This window comes from Cuculus canorus, chromosome 4 (genome assembly GCF_017976375.1).
Source record: "Cuculus canorus isolate bCucCan1 chromosome 4, bCucCan1.pri, whole genome shotgun sequence".
Taxonomy (NCBI): Eukaryota; Metazoa; Chordata; class Aves; order Cuculiformes; family Cuculidae; genus Cuculus; species Cuculus canorus.
The window spans coordinates 3,966,695-3,987,136 of record NC_071404.1 but is presented as its reverse complement, the minus strand read 5'-3'; the positions used below and the strand labels follow the sequence as shown (position 1 = coordinate 3,987,136).

General features: G+C 50.4%; 1 protein-coding gene across 6 annotated transcripts in view; it reads left to right on the top strand.

The window, feature by feature from the left end:
* RNF24 (ring finger protein 24) overlaps positions 1-18,391 on the top strand; it is a 38,250-nt gene extending 19,859 nt beyond the window's left edge. For 4 of the 6 annotated variants that reach the window (XM_054065823.1, XM_054065821.1, XM_054065818.1 and 1 more), the window contains exons 3-7: positions 2,931-3,080; positions 11,046-11,088; positions 12,035-12,076; positions 15,305-15,384; positions 16,722-18,390. In XM_054065823.1, the coding sequence (XP_053921798.1) occupies positions 2,938-3,080; positions 11,046-11,088; positions 12,035-12,076; positions 15,305-15,384; positions 16,722-16,860 (447 nt within the window). In that variant the 5' untranslated portion in view covers positions 2,931-2,937 and the 3' untranslated portion in view covers positions 16,861-18,390. Of the gene's footprint in view, positions 1-891; positions 1,167-2,930; positions 3,081-11,045; positions 11,089-12,034; positions 12,077-15,304; positions 15,385-16,721 lie in introns of those variants that run through there. The other 2 variants (XM_009566860.2, XM_054065822.1) reach the window with 2 other exon arrangements.
* Positions 18,392-20,442: the final 2,051 nt, after the last annotated feature.

Below are 20,442 nucleotides of genomic sequence, written 5' to 3'. Positions count from 1 at the left end.
TAGGTCACAACTCCATCAGAGATGTCCTTTTGGGACAAAATATTAGGGAAATGATACTGTTGGAAGAAGAGAGTAGGATGCTGTTGGTGGGATGGAGCTGTGTTTCTGCCAACCATGTGTTTGCTGGGGGTTGTAATGGTTTGTAGCTGTGACTGCGGCCGTGGGGACCAGTGGAAGAGCTGCATGGCTCCAGCTGGACATGACCTTAAGGAGTTTTTCTGGCTTAATGATATTCATCACTAAATCCAACCTGAGTCTTCCTTACTTGCCGTCTCTGCTTTTGTGCTTGGTCCCCATTGCCTGGTGGGTGAGCTGAACCAAAGCCCACAGCCCTTAGCTCCAGTAAGAAGAACCATTTAAAGGAGCTGGAAAGAAAAAGAGATAGTCTGGTGCTGGTTGGTTTTGTTCTCTCTTCTCCTTCCTTGGGAAAAAAAAATGATCCAAAGCTTTCCCAGATGGAGGACATTTGATTTTCTCTTGGGTGGTTGAGGAGCTGGAGCTGGCCAACCTTTGCCAATGTCTTGGTCAAAGCCTGCCACTGTCAACACAAGCCCAAGAGCGACTAAGGGCAGTCAGAGCCTTCTCCTCCAGCTGAAACATCCTCTGTCGCGTGAGCGTGACTGAGGGCAGAGCCCCTGAGCCATCCAAAATCCCTTTGACCTAGCAAACTTCACGGAGGTGAAAACCAAACCCAACCATGTGCAGCGATGCTGAGCTGCGCATTAACTCTGCTGGAGTTGGGAACAAAGGTTTAGGGGCTGGTTTTGGCACTTTTTAGATTTATTTGCAAAGCAAAACAGCTCAGCTGAGCGGAGCAAGCGTCGGTGGAGGCGTGCAAGCTGCTGGGTGGTTGCTGTGTGCTATAAAATCCCACCTCCACCAGTGCTCAGGGGGGTGTGCCAGCTCCACGAGCTGCTCTCCAAGCTCTTGTAGCGTTTCCGTGTTGGTTGGGAGTTTCTGAACATGCGTGTTGGTCTCTGGAGATTTTAATCAAATCCAGGCTTTCCCAAAAAATCGCCTCGAAACTTCCGTCGAGCTGAGGAAATCGAAAGCAGCCGGAGCGAGGAGGCTCTCAGGCGGGTGTTGGGCGCCGGCGGAGATGCTGCTTTTGGTGAGAGGAGGATGTGGGTGAGGGGTTAGTGCCGGCGAAGGAGCCAGGATGAAAGGTGAGTCTGCTCCCTGCGTAGCAGCTGGGGAGCATTCAACATACAGATGATGCATAAATGATGTGAGGGTGGAGGAAAACCCAGTAGGTTTGGCAAAAAAAGGGTTCCAAAGGGGAAAGGAGATGCAGGAGCGAGGATGCTGCTTGGAAAAAGAGCGGGACATTCAGAGGATGCTTTGAATTTTGGGACATTGCTCCCCAGCACGTTTGGGTTTCCCACTGCCTTCTCACCCCATGCAAAAACTGGGAGCTGTGCAGTTAATGCACGGTTGAAAACTCCCTGCTCCGGGGGAGGGTTTTGTTATCCCTTGATAGTTTTATTTGGGAAACAAGGTTCAGACTTCAGGTACTTTCCCTGCTTGTTGTGAAATTTAATTGCACGTCCAGCCCTCTCCCGTGGGCAGAAAGGAAAACAAGGCATATTTTTTAACTTCCTTTTCTGGGAGTGGGTGAACTTTGTGCTTGGCCAGAGACGATTGTGATCATTCAAGGGTGAATGGCTCAGAGAATGATTGCAATGGAAAGGAACAATAAGAAATAATAAATACGTGCTTTGCAGTGAAGGAGTTTGGGTATTAACGTGGCGTTATGGAAATGAGGGGGATTTTACAGCAGTACAGAGACATCGGGTTGGTTTACTGACTCCTGAAAAACACTCCATGAGGGTTATTGTAAAATACTGGCATCCATGCAATAGAACTAAAGTCACGGGAGCGATCATAGGCTGCAGTCGTTATCCCAGGCAGCTGCTCATGCTTTAATTGCGTCTCTCCAAGGGGAGGGAGGTTTTGGTCACGCGTCCAAGACGTGATACATTGGCAGCAAAAATTGTTGTATCTTCTTCTTAGCCACCGCTCACAGGTGCTGTGGGTTTTTGCTGAGGGGAAGCAGCATGAGATTGTAACAAGAAATAAAGCTGAAACCTGCAAAAATGCCTTTAAACCACCCAACCTGGATCCCACATGGAAAAAAAAACAACCCAAATCTCTTTTATGGTCCCTGTGATTTCTTGGCAGCACTGCCATATGGCATGGGAATGTCCTTGTCCTTTCTGTCCTGCTTGGGATGCGCTGAGAGCATGTTGGACTCGCATCGGTTTATGTGTGTGCTCAGTGGTTTTGGAGGGGGGACTTTCCACAGAATGAAGAATTGGTCTTGGAAACCACAGGAGGGGAAGGGAAGGGAAACCTGCCTTGCTGCAAGACTTTCTGTCTGCTTTCAGTATTTTGGCCTAATTAATGAGGGGCTTGGGGGATGTTGGCTGCAGCTGGGGCCGCTTGGATGCAGATCCCTGCTGTCCTTTGCAACGTTTAACTTGAAGGATGATGTGTGTAAGGAAGAGGAGAAAATAGCCAGAGAAGGTCATAGTGAGAGCAGAAAAATTCCAGTCCCGGCTGATCCAGCCCTGCTTTGTTTTCAGGGTTGCTGAGCCAGGGCTTAGTTTTGGGCAAGGATGCCTTCACGCCAGGTGCTGAGGAGCGGGAAGGCAGTGTTGCTGGCTGCCCTTTTCTCCCCCACCTACCTACCTGTGGAGGGACCATCAAAGAGCATCATCCCAAAGGATCCACTGGCAGAGGCTGCCCAGGGAGGTGGTTGAGTCACCATCCCTGGAGGTGTTTAAAAGACAGGTGGATGAGGTGCTTACAATATGGTTTAGTAGTGGACAGATATGGTTAGACTCCATGATCTTAAAGACCTTTTTCAACCAAACTGTTCTATGATCCAATGGTCTTGACATTCACGTGTTTTCTCCCTCTCTCCACAGCCTACCCATGAGCTCAGACTTCCAACATTACAGTTTCAGGATGCCGAACATCGGGTTCCAGAACCTGCCTCTCAACATATACATCGTGGTTTTCGGCACGGCTATCTTTGTCTTCATCCTCAGTTTGCTCTTCTGTTGCTACTTGATCAGGTAAGGGATCTTTATGCTTTCAAGAGCTGCCCTGATTCAGTCCAAGCCCATCACTGATCCCAAAACAAGGATGGATCACCTTGTCCTTCCTTGATGGGTCTCGTCTCAACCTGATTTGACTTAAATGGGCAGATTTAGACTAGACATAAGGAGGAAATTCTTCACAATGAGGGTGGTGAGGCCCTGGCCCAGATTGCTCAGGGAAGTTGTGGCTGCCCCATCCCTGGAGGTGTTCAAGGCCACATTGGATGGGGCTTTGGGCAGCCTGATCCAGTGGGAGGTGTCCCTGCCCATGGCAGGGGCACTGGAACTGGGTGATCTTTAAGGTCAACTCGAACCATTCTATGATTCTATGATTCCTAAAGTGGTTTAACTTTCCCTTGTTGTCAAAGAATTTACTCAGCCTTGTAGCGTCAGACCCAACATTCATCCCTAATAACACCAACAGATGCAGAGTGTATGCAGTGGATACCAAACGCTTTCGACCCAACACATCTTGGAACTACCAGTCCTGCAAGGCAGTTCCATTATCTGCTTTAAAAACGGGAGTTATATTTATACTTGAACTCAAACAGGCATAAAAACCTGGTTGGCTTCTCAAATGTTTTATGGTTCTTGTTTTCTACTTAATGTTTCAACACGCTTCCCTTTTTAATGAGTAACTTGTGTACTGTGCGCTTAAGAAATGTTTAATACCTGCTCCATTTGTTATTGTACGCAAATTGCTCATTCAACAACGCAGTTTAGGGATTAATGATGCAGAGTTAATTTGTTAATCTGAAAGACAAGGAGCGGGACGGGAGGGTTAAAGGTTGTTCCAGTTTGGGGCTTGTTTTAATTGATTTATGGGCCACTGGGGAGAGAGTTGGGTCGCTAATCAAGAAGAGGAAGCTTCCTGCTGGAGGGAAAAGGACGCTGTCTGGGAATTGAGGTGACGATGTCAAGTTGTGCTGATAACCTGGGATGCGGGTCCAGTTGTCCCTCTCCCTGCAACTGCTCTGCCCACACTGGCCGCTGAAATCCTGCGCACCCAGAGGTCTCCTGCCAAGTCACAGGAGAGCTTTTCCATACTCTCCTCTTCCCTCTGGCTTTTTGGGTGGCCCCAGCTCTCTCTTGGCCATACATCCATTGCGTCCCCTCTCTCTGTCCCCATAAGACACATGCATGGTCTCTCCTTGCACCATGGAGGCTGTGTCTGCCTGGCTTGTAGCAGCCACTGTTGTAGGATTTCTCTCCAGAGGGTGCTGAAAATGTTTTGTCCTGCTTTTGTGGACCCGGGAAAGCAAGATTTCAGTGCTGCCTTCTAAATATTTGATAATTTCTACCTGTTTTCAGCTCTCATTGAACTTGCAAGGTGGGCCCAAACCCAGGCTTACCCAGGGGCGATTTGGGCTGTCTGAACATCAGATCTACACTTTTGCGCAAGAAAAAGGTGTTTGAAGGTATAATGCAGCTGTCCACCCCTTGACAGCCAAGGCAGAAAGGGATCAAGAGGTCATCCCTGACCACTTTGTATCTCGGTGTTCAATATTAACAGGGCCTGTGCTGGCATAATTGCATCTGCATCCAGTGTTCACTTTTCCTCTGGGATGCCAGTGGGAGGGGATGCAGAAAAAATAGACAGATGGTGTTCAGAAGGCTCAAGGACATGTTTTGCCCAGATTGATCTTGAATCTATATGGCTCGCTTGCAAGATGAAGAGGTGTTTGGGCTTTCAGAGTGTTTTCCTGGGCATCAGGTCTTGCTGGGTGTGTTCTGCCCCAAAGAAACAAAAACAAGTGGTAATGTCTGGAAGATCAAGCCAGAAAATCTTTAAATGTAGAAGCTGGAAGCATGTTGTAAGAGAGAGGGTGAGTAACTGGTGAAACAAGCCAGCAAGGGAAGTGGCAAGTCCTCCGTCTCTTCATGTCTTTAAATCAAGACAGAGGGCCTTTCTGGATGAGACGTTTTGGCTCCCGTTCCCGGGAGTAACAAAGTGCTGTTTAATGACCTATGATAGATGGGAGGTTCGATTAGATCATCTAATGATCCCTTTATAGCCCTAAACTCTGTAGGGACTATGAATCGCTCTTCAAACCACCACCCCCAGCTCTGTTATTGGCAAAACGGTGCCAAACAAGAATCCTCCAGCCCTCGTTTCAGGTGGTTTTGCCATGCCACGAGTTTTAGCTGTGCCAATGTGCCATGGGAGCATCTACCTCCTTTGAATGTGCTGCATGATCTCAGCTGGTATGGAGAAGAAAAGCTTGAGCTTCGATGTGTTTTGGAAAGACTTGTAGACAGGGGGACGAGGACCACGCACCTGCAGGAGCATCCCAAATGATTGTTTCAGGAAAGGTTTTCCCCCTTCAGCGTTGGCCTTCGTCAGTGCCATTTAACGCCAAAGTATTGCTGGTGCCTGGCTGCTTAGCCAGCAAACACCCGTAGCCCTGAGGCAGGAGGGTTTGCAATACGAAGTAGGATATTGAATTCAAATTGAATTTTTCACCCTCCCAAACCAGCTACTGAAGCCTCCTGAGTTACCTCATGCGTTCTTGACCCCTTCAGCGCTTGGACTCAGCACTGGTGAGGCCTCACCTTAAATCCTGGGTTCAGTTTTGGGCCCCTCACTCCAAGAAGGACGTTGAGGGGCTGGAGCGTATCGAGAGAAGATGAATGGAGCTGGGGAAGGGGCTGGAGAACAAGTCTTATGAGAGGTAGCTGAAGAAGCTGTTTAGGCTGGAGAAAAGGAGCTTGAGGGGAGATCTCATCGCTGTGTACAACTGCCTGAAAGGAGGTTGTAGCAAGGTGGGTGTTGGTCTCGTCTCCCAAGTGACAGGTGATAGGATGAGAGGAAATGGCCTCATGTTCTGAACCAGGGCAGGTTCAGATTAGACATTAGGAAAAATTTCTTCACCGAAATGGTTCTCAGGCTCTGGCAGAGGCTGCCCAGGGAGGTGGTGGAGTCCCCATCCCTGGAAGTGTTTAAAAGCCAGGTAGATGGGGTGCTTAGGGACATGGTTTAGTAGTGGACAGGTGCAGTTGGACTTGATGATCTCAAAGGTCTTTTCCAACCCAACGATTCTATGTTTCTATGAGATGCAAGGCTGTATTGCAAAGTTACATCTGGATGCTGCATAAAGGAGAGCTGTTAATTTAACAAGCAGATGCAGCATGGATCACACTGTCATCACAGAGAAACCAACCCCAGAGTGCAGGCAGGAATTGCCTCCTTGGGAACTCCAGGGTTCTGCTTGCACCCACAGGGATTATTTGCAGGTAACAGCAGCTTGTGGTTTTCTCCAGACCCTGCTTAGGTGCAGAGCCCATCCTTTCCATCTTTTTGTGACTCCCACATCTGCAAATGTTTGGCAGACGAGGAGTGGAGCTCATGATGCTGTCCTCCAGGCCCTGGTTCTCATCGCCTGCTTCATATCAGAGCATATCCTGTGCAGCCCTCCTTCACATCCCCAGCCTGGGAGGCCTCCGGAGTGTGGAAGAGCCAATATCTGGTATATTTAACCCTAATCACAGAGCTGGTGGCATTAAATAAAGGATTTGTGGAGGAGAAGGGCACACGGGCTGCACTTCACAACTGTGTCAATACAAAGTGTGCTGCGTGCTCTGATGGGAGGAAGAAGTGACATTTTTAATCAAGTTGGCTCAAAACAGAGTCTGATAGGAATTTCAGACAAAAGGAAAGCAAAGATGAATGCTGTCTGTGTGCAGTCCAGGCAAATCTCAGGCTCTGCTGCTGCTGCAAACCACTCTGATACAAAGCACAGGTCCCACCCTCACAACTGCTGCCTCTGCTTGGAAAAATTGGGAGGAAAAAGGAAATTAAACTTTGCAGGCAGGCGTTTGAGTCTGATTTCTACTGAACTGTCAGTAATAACCACACGTCCTGTAAAACCCAGTTGAGAAGGATGCTGGGCTGAATGATGCTGTGCTTTCCAAGCATTTGAATGGCGTGAATGCTCATCCTGGATAAATATTGCAGCATCCTCTCTTCCTGTGCTTTGCTGTGCGTTGCACGAGGCTTGTCTCTGTCTGGAACGGAGCTGCTCGAAGTCTACAGGAGACACAGGGTACATGGCCTTTAAAAAGCACTTTTTTATAGGGCTGTTTCTTTCTGCATTTGAACCTGCCTGGATCAAATGCAGTAGTTGAGTTTGGAGAGCTCAAGGACCCTGGCTGGGACATGGCAACAGGGCAAATAGCTGATGCTGAGTTCCTTTCTACTCTTTCTACTGTAAAGCATAAAATAAGGAGATCTGGGAGGTAAGCCTGCAAAAAGCTGTTTTCCTCTGCATTTTATTTCTGTAGTGGTTCACTTGCTGTAGATGATTTGGAGTCACTCAGAGGAAAAAGGTGCTCTCTTTCCCATGGGAGACGTGGAAAGCTTGGGAAGAGATCACAAAATCCATGAGAAGCAGTTATTAAACTCAGAAATGGGTGACGATGTGCCCGCACGCACAGTCTCCAGCCACATGCTGGCTGTCAAGATGCTGTGTGGTCTCTTATCTAAATCCATCTGCCAGAAATTCCTCTGGAGTCGCAGCTCTTGACACGAGATGGATGAAGCCCTGAGTCTGACAGGGAATAACGCTTGCCAAGATCCAATGTCTTGTTACGAGAGCTGTGCTTGGTCCAACCAGGATCTATCTAGCCCAGGATCCTGGCTTTGAAAGGAAAACATGGAGGAGCAAGCAGAGCTTGCACGCTTTGAGGCCAGATGTGCTCCTGCCGTTCCCCATAACCTTCACGGAGGGGTTTCTTTTGGCAAAGTATCCCAGTACAGCTCAGCACTGAGGCATGCTGTTGAGCATCCGTGAGCTCCTCCGGCAGCACGGAGGTGCAGGGATCCATGGCCAGGTAGTCGCTCCTTCCATGTCACTGGTCCAGGTGCCACCACCACGTCCACAGATGCCTGGGCTTGTTCTGCATGGCACCTTTCCTCCAGTGCCTTTGGCTCATGGGGGCCAACATGTCGGCAGCCACTCAGTGCTCCATAAGACAGATGCTTTTCCCCATGCTGGAAGATTTTTTCCCCTTGTATGCGGTCTCCAGCCGCGCATCTTGCTTTGCCCCATCTGTGTTTGATAACCAGTTTCCCAGCCGCCAGGATCCCTGTGGATCGGGCTGGTTTCATCCTGTTTGCTCTATTGTTCGTGTATCTTCTGCTCGTATTTCTGCTCAGGGTTGCTGGCGCAGGGATGCGACCCCAGCCTTCTCCTTCTTGCCTGCTGCAAATTCCATCCTTGGCTCTGCAGGCAGGTTCCCTGCCAGGCAGCATCGTTAGAGGAGGCAACAAGACTCCCCAGTAAATTCAGGGCTCAGGAGCTGATTTACTGCGTCTCTGAGCTTTCTCTGAAACATTAAAGTGCATTTTTACTCCTTCCTCAACTTTTAAAGCCAACGACATTTGTGGTTCTGAGCAAAAGGGACAGGATTATATTTTAATATCCTGGTTTATAACTTGCCCATTACAGCCTTGCAGTACCAGAAGTCTCCAAAGCTCAGGGTGAAGCAGCCGGGCTTTGAGACAGCCTCCAGAAGTGAAATTCCAGGCAAAGGGGTTTCCCAGCTGAAACCACACTGGAAGCTGGCTGGGGAAAATCCACCTGCAGGTGCCCAGGCCCTGCAGACACACACTGACCTCTTATTAAAAGTCCTCAGCCCTTTATCTTGTAGGGGGCCTACAGGAAAGGGACTTTTTACAAGGGCCTGAGTGATAGGTCAAGGGAGAATGGCTTTAAATTGGAAGGGGGAAGGTTTAGGTTAGACATTAAGAAGCAATTCTTCCCAGTGAGGGTGGTGAGGCACAAGTTGCCGGAGAAGTGGTGGCTGCCCCATCCCTGGGGGTGTTCAAGGCCAGGATGGATGGGGCTTTGAGAACCCTGTTCCAGTGGAAGGTGTCCCTGCCCATGGCAGGGGGTTGGGACTGGATGGGCTTTAAAGTCCTTTCCAACCGAAAACATTCTATGAACTCCTTAGCCTTGATGATTTTCTGTCTTGAGTTTTCAGAGCACTTTGCTAAATTCTGTGTCTTGTAATGAGAAGCAATATTACTCTTTTCTTTTAAAATGTATTTATTTTAGTAGCATAATTGGCTTCTCTGGTCAGATCAGGCCTGCAAAGCGTTCCACCAGGCTGTAGAAAATGGGCTGCTGCTTGTTCTGTTGTGGAAAGATGTTTTATTAATAGTAGCTTGAACTATGTAGGGATGTGATGTGATGTGGGTTTATGTTTGCTGTTTTCATTGGTCCCCAGGAATGGGGACAAACGCTTTACCTGTGCCTCCTGGAGAGGAGAGGCTGGAGAGAGAGGGAATTGGACTAGCCCTTTGCTCCTGGTCTCAAATTCCTGCTGCCACCAGCTGTTCTTCCCACCAACAGCAGGAGTTCTTGGAATATATTCATCCCTTCCATCTCTTGATTTAATCCAGGAATGGATGCTATTAGGAAGAAATCTTTTATGCTGAGTGTGGTGGAACATTGGCCCAGATTGCCCAGAGAGGTGGGGAATGCCCCATCCCTCAAAACTTTCAAAGTCAGGTTGGACGGGGCTCTGAGCAACCTGATCTCGTTAAAGACGTCTCTGCTCACTGCAGAGGGGTTGGACTGACTGGATGACCTTCATGGTCCCTTCCAACTAAACCATTCTATGATTCTGTTGGGGAAAAAAATCCCTCAGAAACCTAAATCATACCAAGCACAGTGCTTGGAAAAGTAGACGGGACAAAGCAGCTTATGTTATTTCAGATGATGATTTTACTCCCCCATGGCAGTGGCTGTGGCCCCAGCTGCTTCCCCAGGGCAGGGAGCACCCTGGGTCATTGTGTGGGCTTGTCACCCTGTGCTTATGTCTGTTCTCCTGATAAAAATCCCACAAATCCCAAGATACAGCTTCATTCTCTTGCATCTTTTGGCAGTTGGTTCTTTCTCTGGTTCTTAAAATTGGCCCCTGTGATAGGAGGTGGGAGATGGAAGGCATCATATTGCTTCTTTTCCAAAGCTTTCTGCTCTGGTGCTGTCTTCAGATAAATAGGTACGGATAAAACTCCTCTGCTTGCTCAACCAGCTGGATGACTTCTTGTTGAACAATTCCTCACAGTGTGGGAAGCAGAAGTAGCACGATTGGACTTATAACTGAAGATAAAGCTGTATTTGAGGAACCCAACATCACCCAAATTCAGTGACCTCTGAGCAGAGAGGTCTCCTTCCCCATCCTCATTTGAGCAGGAGCAGAGCTTTCCCTGGGTCTGAATACCTATCACTTGGCAAAAGAGGCTGCATCCAGTCTAGAAATTGTTGGCAGCAGTTGTTGGAAACTTAGGGGTGTTTGTGGCAGCTCCTGGTTGACTCAACAGCTTTTGTGGGTCTTAGCATGCAGGTGATGTCTGCATGGAAAATTAGGGAGGTCAAAAGAGGAAAATGGAAGGAGTTCTTAGAATGGTTTGGGTCAGAAGGGACCTTAAAGCTCATCCAGTTACACCCCCTGCCATGGGCAGGGACACCTCCCACTGGATCAGGTTGCTCAAAGCCCCATCCAGCCTGGCCTTGAACACCTCCAAGAATGGGGCAGCCGCAACTTCTCTAGGAGCCTGTGCCAGTGCCTCACCTCCCTCAGAGGAAAACTTTTTTTCCTAAGACCTCATCTCAATCTCCCCTCTTTTAGCTGAAAATCGTTCCCCCTTGTCCTACCCCTGCGCTCCCTGATCAAAAGCCCCTCCTCAGCTTTCCTGTAGGCCCCTTTAGGTACTGAAAGGCTGCACTTCTGGATGGAGATGCTGCCTTCCCAGCTGCAGGAAAAGCTGGCTCTTGCTTAAATGCATCATTTTGTGTGGCCGTTCTTGTTTCTGAATTGAAAAATCTAAAAAACCAAAAGATTAAATCTGTAAAGGAGGAAAATGAAATGTTTGAGGTGTTAAAACAGGACTGGTCCTTGGGCTTCTACTCATGTTTCCCTCTGTTCTGCTTGCAGGCTCAGACATCAGGCACACAAAGAGCTTTACGCCTACAAACAGGTAAGTTATCTTCTTCATTGGTTGTGCTGTTCTTTCTCCTTGGGAGGCTTTTGGTCTTCAAAGAGCAGTTGTAATGCCTTGGCAGAAACCTCTGTCCCTCCTGACTTAATTGTTTTGGGGCACCCCAGGAGCATCTCTCACTTGTTAGTCTGCAGGTCTCTGCGTTTTCAGGTGTGGACCCTGAGCAGTGGGGACATCTCCATGCCCTCAACTGGGCAGCCTCTCCAAACCCCCCCTTATTTCCCACTGGTGAGCAGTAATGCTGTTGCTTCCCTAGAAAACAAACAATGTTTTGTGGGACCTGAATCTGGTCCATGTGTTGGACCCGGCTGCTCTGGACCACCCGCAGCCGTGGGGCTCTCATAGAGACCTCTCACAGGGAACACCTCCACGTCACCTTGGCAAACCCAGCTGTTTTCTGCGTGCACCCACGCACACCAGTGCTGTTGTTAAAATAAACACAGCCAGGAGATCGGTGTCAGGTTGCTGCTTCAAAGTCCTGCTTTCTCCAGAGCTTGTGTAATTTTTCTGCCTCCAGTGTGTCATTTGAGTAGGAAAAGGGGTGGAGTTGCACTTATATGATACAATGGCATGTGGTCGTCCTGGATTTATAGCCCTCTCCAGGTGTTTAGCCTGGATGGAGTGAAAACAAAGTGGCAGACATCCCTGCAGGAGCTTGTTGCAGAGTGTGGGAGCCCAGGAGGTTTAAATTCCAGAGGAGACCTTCTGGATTTGGCCCTCATGTTAGGGGTTATAGCTGTGCCGGAGCTGCCTTCCTCCTATTCGTGCACTGGGTTGAAGAGCTTGTATGCTCCATGGCTGTGTCATATTTACTGGGGAGGTTCCAGCTCTACTGGGACACTAAATGGGATCTCTCTTTATGGAGATTCTTCTTGCGGACGCTCGTGGCAAAAGCTGTCCTGACCCCACCACTCTTGTCTTACAGGTTATACTCAAGGAAAAGGTGAAGGAGCTGAACCTACATGAGGTGAGTGCATCCCCGAGGCAAGTAACGTAGCAGCGAATGCTCTCTTACCCTCCTTTTCCTCAGCAAAAATTCCCTCTCCCTCCTCTTCATTGAGCTGTGGAGGGCACGGGGGACAGGCGAAGCCTGGCACGGGTAGGAAGGTGCAAAACCTCAAATTTAACTCCTTCAGGAGGAAAAGGCAAAGCACTGTGTGCTGACATCCCTACCCACTTGTTGCAAGAAGTGGGTTTGCTTTGCAGCCTCTTACCTTGTTATGTGGTGTGAGCAGGTTAATGAGTCTGCTGGCAGCTCCTTCTCTCCCAGACGCTGCTTTTCTCTTCCAGAAAGTCCAATTGCGTGTTAATGCAGCTGGGAAAAGCACATCTTCAAAGAGGGTCTGGATGAAACCATCAGCCTCCTCCTCCTCCTGGTTCCTCTTTAGCTTTTACTGCATTATCATTATTTTATTGTTATTATCTACTGCGTTGTTATTATTTCATAGAATCATAGAATGGTTTGGGTTGGAAGGGACCTTAAAGCCCATCCAGTTCCAAACCCCCTGCCATGGACAGGACACCTCCCACTGGATCAGGCTGCTTGAAGTCCCAACCAACCTGGCCTTGAACTCCTCCAGGGATGGGACAGCCACGACTTCCTTGAGCAACCTGTTCCAGTGCCTCAACACCCTCATTGGGAAGAATTTCACCCTCATATCTAGTCTACATCTTCCTCCTTCCAATTTAAAGCCATTCCCCCTCATCCTATCACTCCAGGCTCTTGTAAAAAGTCCTTCCCCTGCTTTCCTGTCGCCCCTCCAGGTACTGGAAGGCTGCTTTAAAGTCTCGCTGGAGCCTTCTCTTCTCCTGGCTCAACAAGCCCAGCTCTCTCAGCTGTTCCTCATAGCAGAGGTTCTCCAGCCCTCACATCATCTGTGTGGTCTCCTCTGGACCCACTCCATTATTATTATTTACAATGTTATTATTATTACTTACTGCATTATTATCATCATCATCATTTTTATTATCACTGCGATCAAGAGCTGTGGGTAAAAGAGGAGGCAGATGGAGGCCAGGCTGTGTACAAGCAGTGTCCCATCATAGCTAAGTCCCCTCCAGCTCTTCTTTGCTTTGCCTCCATCAGAGCCTGACAATATCCAGTGCCATTTCTGCCGGCCATGTTACTTGGGGCCGGGATTTAATTGAAATCAAAGATAAACACACTCCTTAGGTTCTGCCTCTTGTGCTTCTGGTTTGCAGCTTTGCAGAGAAGGGCTGGAAGAGGTGGGCAAAGGGGTGTCTGCTTGGATGTATGTGCTCCAGCCCTCCGATCGTCTTCGCAGCTGTAGAGTGACTTGCAGAGGCTGTTTTTCTGCTCCCCTCACGTTAAGCTGACTTTCAGCAGGGTTTTTGCCCAGCGTGCAGACTGAAAAGCCCTCCCTGGGATGAAATGCTTGCTGTGGAGGGATTTGGGAGCGTGCTGGAGTGGGAACGGCAATGATAACCCTCTGTCCTCCTCCTCCATCCCAGTTTTCTGCAGCTTTCCCACCCTAAAGGCTTTTGGGAAGGACGAGGGGTCCGTGGGGAGGGAGATAGAGGAGCTCAAGCTCTTCCCTGGGAGTTAGGAAAGGCTGGAAAGGATTTTCTCTGGCTCCTTCCAAAGTATCCGTTTTTGGGCATTTGCCTTGTGGTATTTACAGTAAGCGGTTCTGGAAAGCAGAGCACGGGGGGGGGGGGGATTTTGCAACATCACGGAGCGGCTGCCAGGGCTCACCCCGGAGCCTTGCAGAGGGGAAAGTCCCTGCCGAGCTCTTCAGCCCCACGATTTTGGGTTTGTTTTTCCCTTTTTTTCCATCACGCTGCCTCTCCCAGCCTTTCATGCAGCTCTAGGCTTGTGAGTTCCTTGGGGGCTGACCCAAGCAGCTACGCCCACATTTCTCGCTTAATAAAAGTCTCCGATGAGTTGGGTGGCTGGAAAGAATCAATGGGCACCACATTCCCGGGAAAGTCAGAAGCCTCCTGCAGTGCTTGCCAGCCGCCTGCCTCATCCCCAGGGCTTTGGCAGCAGAGCCAGCCTGTGTTTTGGGCTGCCAGAGACTCCCAAGCCAAGGGAAAAATAGTTGGGAATATCCAAAATCCCCAGGAATATCCAAAATGAGTCAGGAAAAAACAGCAATGTGCGGGAAGGAGATTTTGGCTGAAGCTCTTGCCTGCTGGGAAAACAGCCACCATCCTTCCCAGCCCTGGAATGGTGATGAAGCCATTGCCTTTTCTCCTTCCCAGAGTTATCCTTGTGGATGTGTCTCTGTCCCCCTGCACCCTAAAGCCTCCTCACGCGTCAAAACACATCCCAGCCTTGCAGTTCCTGCTCCAGGGGGACTTCAGGGTCCTCTCCACCTGGAAAAGGAGACCCAAACCTCAACCTGTTATCCCAAAACCCAGGCAGAGAGGTCTGTGAAGGCTTTAGGGAGGATTTTGCTCCCTCTGTGATACAGAAACTTCCAAAACGTTTTCTCTGCAGTGTGGGGGAGGAACAAAAAAGAAACTACTTGGTCAAAACAGAGGCTTTATAGCAAAAAGTCCAGAGAAGAGCAACAAAGCTGGTGAGGGGGCTGGAGAACAAGTCTTATGAGGAGCGGCTGAGAGAGCTGGGGTTGTTTAGCCTGGAGAAGAGGAGGCTGAGGGGAGACCTTATTACTCTCTACAACTACCTGAAAGGAGGTTGTGGAGAGGAGGGAGCTGGCCTCTTCTCCCAGGTGACAGGGGACAGGACTAGAGGGAATGGCCTGAAGCTCCGTCAGGGGAGGTTCAGGTTGGATATCAGAAAAAAATTCTTCACAGTAAGAGTCATCGGGCACTGGAACAGCTGCCCAGGGAGGTGGTCGAGTCACCTTCCCTGGAGGTGTTTAAGGAACGGGTGGATGAAGTGCTTAGGGACATGGTTTAGGGAGTGTTAGGAATGGTTGGACTCGATGATCCAATGGGTCCTTTCCAACCTGGTGATTCTGTGATTCTGTGAAAAAAGGAGACGGGTTTCTTCTTGGTACAGGGAGAAATTTCTCTCCCCACCACCACGTATCCTTGCTGGCATCAGAAACCAAATTCCCCTTTCTTTTCCCCAGCCAAAGGCAGAGGTGAGGGAAGTGCCAGGGAGGTGAAAACTGGCTGAAGATATCACTTAGGGGAGGTTTGGGGTTATTTTTTTCACTTTTCAGCAACTGACGGTCTTCTCTCTGCTTCTCCTGTCTTCCAGATCTGTGCCGTTTGCTTGGAGGAGTTCAAGCCCAAGGACGAGTTGGGGATCTGTCCCTGTAAACATGCCTTCCACAGAAAGTAAGTGCGAGCAGCCAGGGACGTCTTGTGCTGCCACTGCTTCTCATCCAGGGTTTCTTCCCACTTGAGTTGCAAGGGAAGGAGGGGAACTGCAGCAAAAGCCCCTTCTCATAGACTTATTGAGGCTGGAAAAGACCTCTAAGATCATCCAGTCCATCAGCCCAACCCCACTGTGCCTACTAAGCCATTCCCCAGAGTGCCACCTCTATACATTTTTTGAACCCCTCCAGAGAAGGAGGCTCCACCACTGCCCTGGGCAGCCTCTTCCAGTGCTTCACCACTCTTTCAGTAAAGAAATTGTTCCTAATATTCAGTCTAAACCTCCTCTGGTGCAACTTGAGGCCATTTCCTCTCATCCTATCACTTGTTGCTTGGGAGAAGAATGGATCTGAGCATTTGGAGCAGCAAAGGTCCTGTCATGACCTGGGAAACCTATTTCCTTTTTTATATATATGAATTTTATATAGTCCAAAATGTGTATATACATTTGTACGTGTGTGTGTTTATGTTTATAGAGGTGGGTGCTGGTCTCTTCTCCCAAGTAAAAAGCAATAGTTCAAGAGGAAATGGCCTCAAGTTGCACATGTGGAAGTTCAGATTGAATGTTTGGAAATATTCCTTCACAGAAAGGGTTGTCAAGCACTGGAAGAGGCTGCCCAGGGAAGCCAATGATCAGACGGCTGGAGCTCCTCCCATACGAGGACAGGCTGAGAGAATTGGCGTTATTCAGCCTGGAGAAGGGAAGGCTCCAGGAAAACCTTAGAGCAGCTTCCAGTACTGAAAGGGCTACAGGAAAGCTGGGGGTGGCTCTTTGTCAGGGATTGCAGGGATAGGATAAGGGCAGAACAGTTTTAAGCTGAAAGAGGGGCAATTGAAATGAGACCTTAGAAAGAAATGTTTTCCTGTGAGGGCAGTGAGGCACTGGCACAGATTGCCCAGGGAAGTCGTGGCTGCTCCATCCCTGGAGGTGTTCAAGGCCAGGTTTGTAAGCAGCCTGATCCAGTGGGAGGTGTCCCTACCCATGGCAGGGGGTTGGAACTGGATAGGCTTTATGGTCCCTTCCAGTGTAAACCATTCTGTGATTCTAACCACTGGAACAAGGAGCAGTCACGGCCCTGAGCCTGTTGATGGTCAAGAAGCATTTGAACATTGCTCTTGGCTACATGGTGTAACTTGTTGGCTGCCTTCTGGGGAGTCCAAAGTTGGTGTTGGTGGTCCTCAGGGACTCTTTCCAACTCAGGGTATTCCACGATTCAATGAAAAATGGATGCTTGGGCACCAATCTGAGGGAGTTGCAGTACCCCTGTCATGCCATCCCCATCTCTCTGTCCCCCCAGGTGCCTCATCAAGTGGCTGGAGGTGCGGAAAGTCTGCCCGCTCTGCAACATGCCGGTGCTGCAGCTGGCGCAGCTGCACAGCCAGCCGGACCCTGGACCCCCCCAAGGTCCCCTTCCCGGTGCGGAGAACCTCGTATAGCTCTGCCGCTCCCGGGACTGCCCTGCCGCCCTCCCCGCCAACCCGGACACAACCAAAGCACTACGGCACCAGCACCAAGAGACCGCCGCGAGCAGCCGGGCACCCAGCCCGGAGCACTTTAGCAGAGGTCACATCCGCGATGGCTGACACGGAAGAGCCCCGCAACCCAAAAACTTGCCTCTGCGGTGCTGTGCCAGGACAAAGGGTCTCGCACCCGAGCCCGGGGCGAGCGGGGGACTCGGGGTGCTCCGCAGACACCCTGCACGATGTTCTTCTTCCAGCACATCCCTTCTCCAGCACGACACCCGCCAGGAAGCCACATGGGGCACGATGGAGCAGCATCAACAGTGCCCGAAAGCCTGGTGTGATGCCACACGGTCCCCAATGCCCCAGTACGCTTCCCAGTCCTGCTGCTCTCCGCACTTCTCCGCCACCATCGACGATGCCCAGGATGCAGGGAGGGAGCCTGGAGCATCACGGCTGCTCCCTGTCCGCATCCCCTCTTTGCCATTATTTTAACGGCATCACCTTCACCTTTGCAATCCCTACATAGAAAACAGGGGATTGATCCCTTGGGTGCAGCGATGGTGGGTTCGTGCCGCAGATGGGTGCCTCCTCGGCACCCGCTGCTCCTCCGAAAGGGCTAGCGGGGCGGGGAAGCTGACATTTCCCCCGGGAGCTGTCATTCCATGGGGTCTGATGGGCTTTGGCTGCCTACCAGAGTTGGCTGCCCCCCTCCTCGGCGCAGCGGGCTACCTCAGCGGGGCCGTTAGTCCCTCCGATGGGCACGATCCTGACGCAAACTATCACCGGTGGGAGCCGCCAGCGCCTCAAAACGGCGGCATGGGCACAAATCCTGTCCTTTGGGTTCATCCCATCACCCTCAGCCTGATTCTCGGGGGGGGAATTCTGGTCACACGGGACATGTGATCTGGCAATATTTGCTTCACCCAAACCCCCCAAAAGCTTCAGGGGGGGCTGTGCCACCCCTTCACCTTTCTGCCCACCGCGCCGGGGGATTTGGGCGCTGTAGCAAACTGCCTCTGCGTCCCCCTCATCTTTGCAACTGTTATTCCCTTTCTTTTTTAGGGTAGGGCTGTCAGTATTAACAGCGGCTTTCCCAGACCTTGGGAAAGGGTGGGACACAGGCTAGGAAGGCTCTGGGTGTCATCCTCCCTCCTGTAAATACCGTGTGACTCCCAAGCCTTCCCGAGACTGTTTATGGAGCGTGGAGCCTCATAGACGTTGTTTGTACACTACGAATTCTGCAGCAGAATATTTTTTAAAACATTCGCTGTTTTGGGGGGGGGAATCTCTTTTTTTTTTTTGGTTTTATTTTTTTTTTTCGTTTTGTAAGCTATATTTTTGTATATTTAATTGCTATTTTAAGATTCTAATAATGCGTCCTTTTTGCTAATCACTCTGTTCTTAAGGAAAAGTGAGGAAAGGAAAAAAAAAAAACAAAACACAGTTTGCATGTGATTTGACTTGAAATGTAAATAAAAGCAGGTTTTGGAAAAAGAAGTGTGTGTATGGGGGGAGGTCAACCCTCGGGAGAGTAAGCTTTGGGAAAAGGGAGCATCCGTTTCCCAAAGTATGGTGGGGAGGCACAGGTTGCCCAGGGAAGTCTTGGATCCTCCATCCCTGGAGATGTTGAAGGCCAGGTTGGATGGGGCTTTGAGAACTCTGGTCCAGTGGGAGGTGTCCCTGCCCATGGCAGGAGGTGGAATTGGATGATCTTTAAGGTCCCTTCAAACCCAAACCATTCCATAATTCATTCTGCAATCTCAGGTTGCTCAGTGCTGTGTATTCCTAGGGATGTCCCCAGTAGGACTGCGAATCGCTGTTCCAGCCTGGCCCCAGCCCTTTCTTGGGGATAGGAGCCTGGAAAATGGGCTGATGGGGATTCCCTGTGGCTTTGTCTCCATGTAGTGGCTGCATCTCCTGGCCTGGAGAAGAGTTTTCTTCCCAGACTGCATCCCCAGCTGAGGGGGATTTTGCACATCCCAGGCATGGGCTGCCCCACTCAGGAAAGATTTCTCCTCCAAATCTTCCCAAAACCAACCTCCCACCGGCCACAGGAGTTCATAGAATCGCATGGTTAGAAAAGACTTCTGAGATCGAGTCCAACTTTACCTGTCCACCACTAAACCAGATCCCTCTGCACCTCATCTACACGGCTTTTAAACATCTCCAGCAATGGGGACTCCACCACCTCCCTGGACAGCTGTTCCAGTGCCTGAGAACCCTTTCAGTGAAGAATTTTTTTCCTGATGTCCAATCTGAACCTGCCCTGGGGCAACTTGAGGCCATTTCTGCTCATCCTATCACCTATCACTTGGAAGAAGAGACCAACACCCACCCCACCACAACCTCCTTTCAGGGAGTTGAAGACAGTGATGAAGTTGCCCCTCAGCCTCCTTTTCTCCAGGCTGAACACCACCAGGTCCCTCAGCTGCCTCTCATAACCTGTTCCGGAGCTCCGTTGCCCTTCTCTGGAGGGGGGGCAGCTCCGAGCCTCCACACCGTGGGATTTTCTGGGTGAACATCTCCAATCCTTATCCCCCATCTGCCTCGTTGCACCCCAGCTCTTCCAGACAGGAGGAAAACCTCCTCTTCCTCCTCTCCAATCTCTCCCTTGCCTGTCCCCGCTTGGGCTGCAATCCCTGCAGGAGCATGGCATGGAGGACACGGGGGTCTCACCTTGCCCTGTCCCCCATCCCACTGTCCCATCCTTATGTCCCACCATCCCTGCCCAGCACGCAGAGCTGCTGCCCTCTAGTGCTGGCTGTCCCCCCCATCCAGAGCCGAGCGCTGGGAAGGTCCCCCTTCACCTCCTCCAGAAAGAAACACAAGGAGCGACCACCCTCCTCAACTTCTGGATGCTCCAGTCACAGCAGTGAAGGGCTTACAGGGTGCAGATTCCAGCTGGTGGGACAAAGTAGCAGAGAAGCAGTCTGCATCCAGCACCAAAGTGCAAAAAACACCATCATTTTTGTTATTTCCACCCCACGGTTCCTGCTCTGGAGCAATGCCGTATCCCACCTCCAACCCATTCCCTACCATCCAGCCATTCAGGGCCAAGAGGCCTCCAAAGCACCGACCCTCATGGACCACCAAAGAGTTCTTCCACCAAAAATATACCGTTTGTCCTGCCATGAGTTCCAGGTTGCCCAGGGAAGCCATGGCTGCACCATCGCTAGAGGTGTCCAAGGGCAGGTTGGATGGGGCATTGAGCAGCCTGATCCAGTGGGAGGTGTCCCTGCCCATGGCAGAGGGGTGGAAGTGGATGATCCTTCTGACCCGAACCATTCTATGGTGCTGAAAAGCCCTCACCAGATGCACCAGTGTGGACACGAGGTCCCTCGGAAACCTTCGGGGCTTTGAGGCCCCAGCTGTAAAACCTGACCCAGATCCAACCCCATCACACCCAATCCCATCTGCTCCCAGAAGCACCAATCCATGTGAGCATCCAATTCCCAATAAACCAGGTACAGAAGCCTCTTTTCAAGGTACCTGGTTAGAAACACCACGAGCATCAGGACATGGAGCATCGAGACAGACCCTCATTACCAGCAACCA